An 8,906-nucleotide genomic window follows, 5' to 3' on the forward strand; every position below is an offset into this window, starting at 1 on the left:
GTCCAAGGCCAGCTTGGACAGGGCTTGAAGCACCTTGGACAGTGGAAAGGTGTCTCTGTCCATGGCAGGGGTGGCACTGGATGGGCTTTAAGGTCCCTTCCAACCCAAACCGTACCATGATTTCATGAAACACATTTTGCTCTTTCTCAGAAGGAATTTCTGCTGGACACGGACGACGTTAATAGATTAAATAGCCACAAATCTTTCTGAAACTCCTCTTGGTACTTCATAAAGCCCCTGGAAACAATTAAGTTACACACTTCATGGGCTGCCCACCCTGAGGGTGGGGATTATCTCAGTTTCCTTTTGTTTCACCATGTATTTGTAGCCATTTGTTCTTCCTTATCTTTGTGTTTATCCTGAGAACAATGAGTAGAGAAACATCTTCCTTTTTTTCTGTTGTTTATTTTGCATTTTTGCCAGGTCTGGCTCCTGTCCCCCATTCAGCAGGACTAAATAAAACAGGTCAGAGCATCCTCTCCAACACCCTCCAATGCTGGTGCTCTGGGGCTCAGTTGTATCACATTCATTTGTAGGATTTGTTTCGGAGTTAAGACTTCCCTGGACTTCCCCAGCACGGCCCCATGCTGGGAACCACCCCCAGTTTGTGGTTGGGGATGTGCCCAGCAGCTCTGTGGAGGAGGCACAGCAAGATTTGATCTTGAAGAGCTGCAGTTTGGGCTGTTCTGTGCTGCTCTGACACAGAGGATCAGTCTGGTCTGCTTTATTCAGTACTTCAGAAGTAGCCAAGGGTTACACAAATAAAATCAGCTGCCTTTGATAGGTGTCAGCACTTTAATGAGGAATTAAATTAAGCCCTGGGTACTCCTGCCCATCTCATGGCACTATTTTTATCTCACATTCTGCTTTTTTGTTGCTATTTTTTTTGCCCATATTTTATGACAATTGCCTGAAGTCCTGGTCTGGAGGGGGGATTATTCCAGATACCTGCACAGCTGGAAACTCATCAGCCATTCAGATTCCTTCAGTGAGAGTGTCAGTTTTAGCACAGAACTCGCAAAGCTTACCGTGGTGATTTCAAATTTCCTCTTTAGTAGACATTTTGTTTGAATGCCATGAAGGGGCTCCTCTCCCCAAGCCCCCAGGAGCACAATAAGCTATGCTCTTTGAGAGAGCCCAGATGAGTACAAAGTTCCCTTCATTAAATTTTCTTTTCATGCTTTTGCATAGAATATTTCTTTTTAAGATTGTCTCTCTCCCATTTCCTTTTGTGTTCTCATCCTATTACCTTTATGAGGTTGTGATGCATCAGCTTGCTGGAAAAGGTGGGTGCACGGCTCTCTCAGAGGTTTATTCCAGCACTGAAAGATTATTCTGGCATGGGAGGTGCTTCAGGAGCTGCTGGAGAAGGGAAAGCAGATCAAGGAATTGCAAACTTAATAAAAACACTCTGTTCCTGGTGGGCCATGTGGCTGCTGCTCATATTGACTTGTGCTGAGAAAAGTGTTGGAGATTCTGGATGTGGTGGTTCATTGACAGAATTTATGCAGCAATGCTAGAGCAGCCCATTTCTCTCTTCACCTGCATATAGGAAGTATGAATGAAGGTACACCAAGGTTTACTGAGGGTATTTTTAGTTAATTCAGGCTCTTTAGTATTGCTTTATCAATTCACACCAGGGGTTTGGGCATTTTAATTGAGCTTGGGTTTAGTTGGACCTAAATCATCGCTGCTGAGAGATGTCTACAGAGAACATCCCTGGTATTTCTGATGTTCCCTCTCCCAATCCAGAGCTTGCCGTCCTTGCTCCATGTGCAGAAGTTTGTGGTTGCACATTTTGATGCCTGACATGCCTTTGAAGCACATGCTGATCTTAGCAGAGGGGGGATTAAAGGACAATCCTGTTCCATAAGAGTCCACAGAAGTTTGAACTTGGAGAAGTGTGGAAGCACCTGGGACTGTATTTAAATTCTGGTTTAAGATTTCACAGATGCAGGGTAATGAATGAAAGGAGAAAGATTTTTTTTATAGGTACATACTGTAAAATCAAGGTGACTTAACATTCCCTTTCTTTTAGCATGACATCTTCAGTGATTGTCAAGAAATCAGTTCCCTGGAGAAGCAGCGTTTGTGTTTCGTGTGTCATTTCCCTGCTGGAGGAAAATAGATCTGCCTTGGCCAATCAACAGAATGAGAACCAGAATTACAGAATGGGCTGGGTTGGGAGGGACCTTAAGGATCACCTAGTTCCAACTCCATTTCCTTGGGCAGGGACACCTCCCACTATCCCAGGTTGCTCCAAGCCCGGTCCAACCCGGCCTTGGACTTCCAGGGATGGGGCAGCCCTGGGCAATCAGTGCCAGGGACTCACCACCCTCACAGGGAAGAATTCTTTCCTCTGGAAGTGCTCAAGGCCAGGTTGGACAGGGCTTGGAGCAGCCTGGGATAGTGGAAGGTGTCCCTGCCCAGGGCAGGGGGTGAAACTGGGTGTGCTTTAAATTCCCTTCCAACCCAAACCGATTAAATGATGATGATGATGATGATGATAATAATAATAATAATAATAATAATAATAATGGCAATAATAAAACAACACAGTATTTTTGTCTTTGCTGAGATGTTTCTAGGAGGAAACCCTGAAGCTGTTCTGTGTTCCCACAGGAGATACGAGTCCCACCCGATCTGTGGGGAGCTGCAGGATAAAATCCTCCAGTGCTACCGGGAACATGTCCAGGAGACCCTGAGCTGCTCTGCCCTGGCCAGCCAGTACCTGCACTGTGTCAATCATGCCAAACAGGTGAGCTGGACCTGTTAGCACTGAAAAAATGATGGAATGATGAGCAGAGGAATTTCCAGTTCGTCCTTCCTCCTTGCCTAAGCATTTCCCAGTACGTGTGTTCCCAGAGCTCTCTGGAGACCACCTGGAGTTGATTTAAATGCTCAGGTTTCCATCTCTTCCCCTGAGAAGATGCTGTTTAGTGTAGGACCTCTTGCTGTTGGCAGATGTTTCCTGTTATCTACAGTTTTAGCAGTAAAACAAGGGGAATAAAATACCTGGTCGTTTTTGCCATAAATATGAGAAACTCATGGTTGTGGCAAACTACACTGGTCATCACTTGGAATTCTTTATTTCTTCTGTCTTGTGTTATGCAAGGCTCTAAAACTGTCCTTTACCTGCTCTTGCCCTTCTCTCTTCCAGTTTTGTAGGGTATGGATGTCACTGCCAATTAAAATCTTCATGCTTTATTAGTGCAGCATGAAGGAAAATGACAGTAACGTGTAAATCATTAAATTAAAAGAAGCTACAGTTTCTCAGTTTTACTCTTTTTCATCAGCGTGCATCTTTCAAATACAAAACTGCATATATTGACCTCAGTTGTGTTCTTAAACAAACCAAGAAATGTGCTCACAGCCCATGTGCAGGATGTGTAAAAAGTGCTTAAATCAGTCTGTTGATCTTTATTTCAGCCCAAATCTGTGAGTTAATATTTGAGCACGTGAGGACCCCCATCTTTATGTGATAGTAGAGACCTGGTGAGCATGGATAGTGTTTGATCATGATAATCACCTTCCCTGGGCTTGACTCTGCCTGGGCAGAAAACCCCTGAGACTTTGGCTCTGATCTTTCTTTGTGACCTTTTGCTTTCAAATGCTGCAGCCTCGAGCTGCTGTTCCCAAAAATCTGCTGGAATTAACACTGCTCATTGTTCCTCAGTCACTGAGAGCTCCCTGTCCCTTCAAATGCACTTCCTTTAATATATCTTCTATTGATATTTGTTGTGCCATCCCTGGAAGTATCCAAGGCCAGCTTGGACAGGGCTTGGAGCACCCTGGGACAGTGGAAGGTGTCTCTGCCCATGGCAGGGGTGGCACTGGATGGGCTTTATGGTCCCTTCCAACCCAAATCTTTCTGTGATTCCATGATTTCTCCTCCTGGCCATTTCACAATGCACCAATCTCCTTTTTTAGGAGAAATCCAATTAATAACATGAGAATCACAGACTCGCTGAGATTCTTAAAACCATCCAGTCCAGTTGTTCCCCAGTACAGCCCAGGCCACCACTGCCTCTGTCCCCAAGTGCCACATCCACATAGCTTTTAAACCTCCCCAGGAATGGGGACTCCACTGCTGCCCTGGCTGAACAAGCCTCTGAGTGAAGAAATTTTCCACAATATCCAACCTAAACCTCACCTGGTGCAACTTGTGGCAGTTTCCTCTTGTTCTGTCACTGTAACCCTGTTTTGGTTTGTTCTGTAGTGGATTTCCCCATGGCCCTGCAGCATCTGCAGCACTAATTTGCTGTATGTGAATTTTTTTATTATTTTTTATAGGGTCCGGATAAAAATGGATTAATTACTTAGACATGCTTAAACTCTAACTTGATTTTGTATCTGATAGGAATTTCTTCAGAAGACTCTGATGAGGATGAATTAATTCATGTTCAGAAGGTGCAGGAAAAGCAAATTGCATAAATATGAACATTAGGTTTTTGAACCCTTTTAAACACCTTTTTTTTGTTGTTGTTGAAGATCTTCATCCAAGCCTGTCAAGTAGTTAAAAGTGTTTCCTAAATGTTTCTTATTCTGTTTCACACATGCTTCAAGATGAGAATTCAGAGAGGTTTCTCTCATGATAACAGAGAAGGAGAAGCCTTTTATAATGGAAATATTTGCAAGCAGGAGCAATTGTTTTTCATAATGAACACCAGCCCATCCTCCACATGCTGCAGCTGTAATTGTAATTATTTTTACTCACTGTTTGCCCACAAGTCCAGACAGTTACTTTGAAATAATTCCTAAACGCTGCTATAAAATCACTACAAAATTGCCTTCTCTGTGAGCTTCGTTGGGAGCCAGAGGAGGGGGATAAATGGCAGATTCAGAAATGAAAAAGTTAACTGACACTGGCTACAAGAAACAAAGGAAGAAGAAAATTTGCTAGAGGGAATAGAGCAAGATATTGAAAAGCAAATAAGTGAACTAATCCGATTTCCTGGCGGTGAGTCTGGGCACTTGTACTCGGGCTGAGCACACTCTGTGCTTTTCATAAATTGAATTTATTGACTCCTCTTTCTTTCCTATCTTGCTCATAATTATCTCCCCCTCTCTTCTGTGTGCTCCTTATTTCTCATGCTGTCTGTAATCTCATGTCTCTATCTGTCCTTTTCTCCCCTCCTTAGAAAAGCCCTGAGAGTTGTTAATTCAGAGGGGTTTGACACATTGTTGTATCTTCCCTTGAAATCTCTTCCCAAAGTCATGAGAGGCTGGGGAGAGAAATTAAGTTCTGTTATTAATGTTTGCATGTTATTATAATGATAATGCCAGTAATGGAGAGGAAAACTTAACCTAATGGAGCCATTAAGGGGAAGATATTTGGATTGTGTGTGGCATGTATTTGTGCTGCCACTGCTGAAGAAGCTCCAGCCAGATCATCCGTGGCTTTTTAATCCTTTTTCCTGTTTTTCCAGCCATAGATATGGACAGTAGCTGTTAAAATATACATTTTGGAGGGTTTTTTCTCAATTTTCCCCACCCTGGGCTACAAGAAGTTCTGATCCTTACATAAAAACACAAGTAGTCCATGGTTTAACAAATCTGTGCAATAATTTCCTGTTAAACCATTGACTTCCAGAAGGATTCAGGTCTCTTCAGGCAGGTGGGCTTTAAGAGTACTGAAAATAAGAATACCAGCAGCTGCTGGTGCCTGATAACCTGGCTACAAAATGTTACCCTTCAGCCTTGTAACCACTATTTTCATTTGTTGGACCAAGTGGGTCATTAATTATGCATCCTAAATAGAGTAAAACCAGGATTTTAGTCTCATCCTCCAGTATTTTTACTTGATACCAATTTCCAGTCAAAGAGAAAAATACATGGAATTTGTGTATCTGGAAACACTGAATTGAAATGCAACAAAAATACCTCATCATTTAACACTGCCCTCTTTGAAGGAAGTTTATTGTGGACCAGCTTCCCTGCATGTTGTTGTGTAAAATATAAAAAAAAAAAAAAAGGAAAATATTTAAAATGCATTAATTTCAAAAGGCAAGAAAAAACACTAAAAAATCACAAAATGTAGATAAAACCAAAGCAAGGCTTGGAACACCCCTGTTTGTCTGAAGGTGAAATTTTATGGGCAGAAATAGGGAAATGATGAACAAATACCTGCAATTTCTTTCCTTAGGACACTAAACAAAAGTCGCTCATTTTTTCTCAGATACCTTGGGAATTTCCTCTGTTAACTTGTGCATTGTTAAATCTACATAAAGTTAATATTCAACACAGAGATGGCTTGGAAAGAGTCTGTAATTCCTCTGCAAAAAGGAATTTTCCAGGTAGAGGAGCCTTCCTGAGCTTTCCAGAAATCTCCATGGGGGTGCCATGGATTGGAGGTTTTGGTAACAGGTGAAACTTGCCCAGATTTTGGTTTGCAAATGCACCCAAGGAGCACAGAGTTGACTCCTTTTGTTCCATCAGCCTCTTCTTCTCCTCTGTGGATTCTGGAGGATTTTGTGGGCACAAGGACAGGCACCACCTGTTTGTGTGGATGCCTTGGAGAATTTGAACATCAGAATTGTTAAGGTTGGAAAATCCCTCCAGGATCATCAAGTGCAAGCATTGCCAGCACTGTCAAGGCCACCACTGACCATGTCCCCAAGTGCCACCTCCACAATTTAAAGGGCTTTTAAATCCCTCCAGGAATGGGTACTCCACTCCTGCCCCCCAGGCAGCTGTGCCAGGCTGGATAATCCTTTTGGGAAAGACATTTTTTCCCCAAAATCCAATCTAAGTGCAGCTCTCAACCCTTGCAGGAACTAGGTGGAATGGCACAGTTTACCAGGTTATTTTTAGGAGTAATGAGAATTTGGTTGAAGCCAAATGTGATATGGTTTTAATTCCCTTTTTGGTTAATTTTCCCTAATTTCCATGACTCTGACAATGAGATCCAGACTTCCAAGCTGTATAGTGTTTCTCAGACACCAGAATCAGATGTTTGGAAGTCACCTGTAAGATTTCAAGGGTTAAATTTGGGGTTGTTCCTGTCATAAAGCCTCAGAATTATCAAATCTCTTCCTACCATTTTTTTGCAAGGACACTCATAATTAGTCCTTACTCATTTGATGGGTTTTGTAGGCAAGAAAAATTGTTTGGGTTGGAAGGTGCCTTAAAGTTCATCTCATTCCAAACTCTGCTATGGGCAGGGACACCTTCCACTATCTCATGTTGCTCCAAGCCCTGTCCAGCCTGGCTTGGAACATTTCCAGTGACAGGAAACCTTGTCTAGTGAAAAGAATGAAATTACTTTTAAGGTCCTTTCCAACCCAAACTATTCAATGATCTGTGGTTCTGTAATGAAGCCCAAGATGAGTGCAGCATGTTCAGACTGTTGGGGTTTTGATTGTGACTCAGAGCTTGGAAGGAGCCAGGTGAGGGTTACTCAGTGTTGGATTTTTCAGGATATTTTTCCTCAAGAGTTTAATTGCTGGGAATGGGATTTTTCTTATTGTAAGGTCGGGTGCTTAATTTTCTTTTAATAGTCACAGCACTAAAGCCATGATAGCGTGAGGGGAGATGAAAATGGATCATTAGTGAGACACTTCAGGCCTCCAAACCAGTGCCTTATTGAGTCCTCAAATGGCTTCATTCTGCTTCTGTGACTTGTCTCTAGCATGATGTGTTTATCAACAATTTGTCTTGTTCTGTATTCTTATTTTTAAAACTTGCAGATCTTAGGAAAGAATTGTAGCCAAACTTCAGGGATTGTCTTGGATAATTTGGAGTTACTGAAACATGTGTTTCTCCCTCTCTCTTCCCTCCCCTCTGATTGTTTTTGCAGCAGAGAATGCTTGGGAGAGGAGGATAAAGGCATTGTCCAAATCAAGCACAAGACCATCAACTAATTTCAGCAGAAGAGCTTTATTTTCTCCCCAAGAACGATCTGGCAGCCCATTTGCAATAAAGAGAAGAGGAAGAGCCCTTTGAAGGTCAGCATCCTCACGGCTCAATCAGACACCTGGATCTTCTTCCATCTGAGCTCTCCCGTCTGAGGCCGCTGTTCCGCCTCCTCAAAGCCCACTTATTGGTGATTGAAGGGAGGGAAAAAAAGAACCTTTCTCTGGTCTCAGAGAGGGGAAATATCCTTCAAATGCTGCTGTTTCACTGTAGAATCTCCCCTGTGACACCTCCCTGTTAGAGGCAGGGGGGTGTAACCCTTGCAGTGCTGGGATGTGGCTGTTCCTCGGGAGCAGCCGCTGGTGCCGGGCTCAGAGTTCTCCTCACAGTGTAGAATTGTAAATTGTGCTTTAACTTATTTCCCAAATGACCTGGCTTGATGAAGTCTCTCTCTGCAGGCCTTCTGCTGGAATGATGTTTGTGATCCAGCACTTAGGGTGCTCCATGGCCTTTATTTCTGTGGGATGGTTCTCTTGTGCTCCTCGCTCGTATCAAGTCCTGACGAGAATGCCTGCTCTGTACCAACAATAAATCTATTTTATGCACAAGATTGATGCTGCAGTCTGTCTCCCTTCCCACTCCTCAGGGGTGGATGGTGTTCCCTCTGCTGTGTCAATCACACTTTCTCAGCAGATGTTGTTGCTGAAGCTTTCAAGCACAGACTGTCATGCACAACCAGCCCTGGTATCAGGAACGGGGTTTGGATTGAGCTGTTTTCCATCACAGCCACCTAAAAGGATCCCACGTGATGGGAGTGTTGTGATTTATCCACCACCACTTCCCTCCTTGGAAAATGCTTGTGAATGGAGCACCACAAGCTTTTGTTCCCCGGAGAAGGTTGTGGGTTCTCCATCTCTGGGAGTGTCCAGGCCAGGTTGGACAGGGCTTGGTGCAATTTGATATGGTGGAAGGTGTCCCTGCCCATGGAGTGGGTTGGAATGGCATGATCTTAAGGTCCCTTCCCACCCAAACCATTCTGGGATTCTGTGGAA

The 8,906-nt window shown here is 43.4% G+C and overlaps 1 protein-coding gene across 2 annotated transcripts in view; it reads left to right on the forward strand.

The window, feature by feature from the left end:
• Window positions 1–8,441, forward strand: part of CHCHD3 (coiled-coil-helix-coiled-coil-helix domain containing 3) — a 120,868-nt gene extending 112,427 nt beyond the window's left edge. For both annotated transcript variants that reach the window (XM_062491506.1, XM_062491508.1), the window contains exons 7-8: window positions 2,623–2,758; window positions 7,799–8,441. In XM_062491506.1, coding sequence (XP_062347490.1) covers window positions 2,623–2,758; window positions 7,799–7,825 — 163 coding nt within the window. In that variant the 3' untranslated portion in view covers window positions 7,826–8,441. The remainder of the gene's footprint in view (window positions 1–2,622; window positions 2,759–7,798) is intronic.
• Window positions 8,442–8,906: the final 465 nt, after the last annotated feature.

This window comes from Cinclus cinclus, chromosome 4, assembly GCF_963662255.1.
Source record: "Cinclus cinclus chromosome 4, bCinCin1.1, whole genome shotgun sequence".
In the NCBI taxonomy this organism is placed as follows: domain Eukaryota; kingdom Metazoa; phylum Chordata; class Aves; order Passeriformes; family Cinclidae; genus Cinclus; species Cinclus cinclus.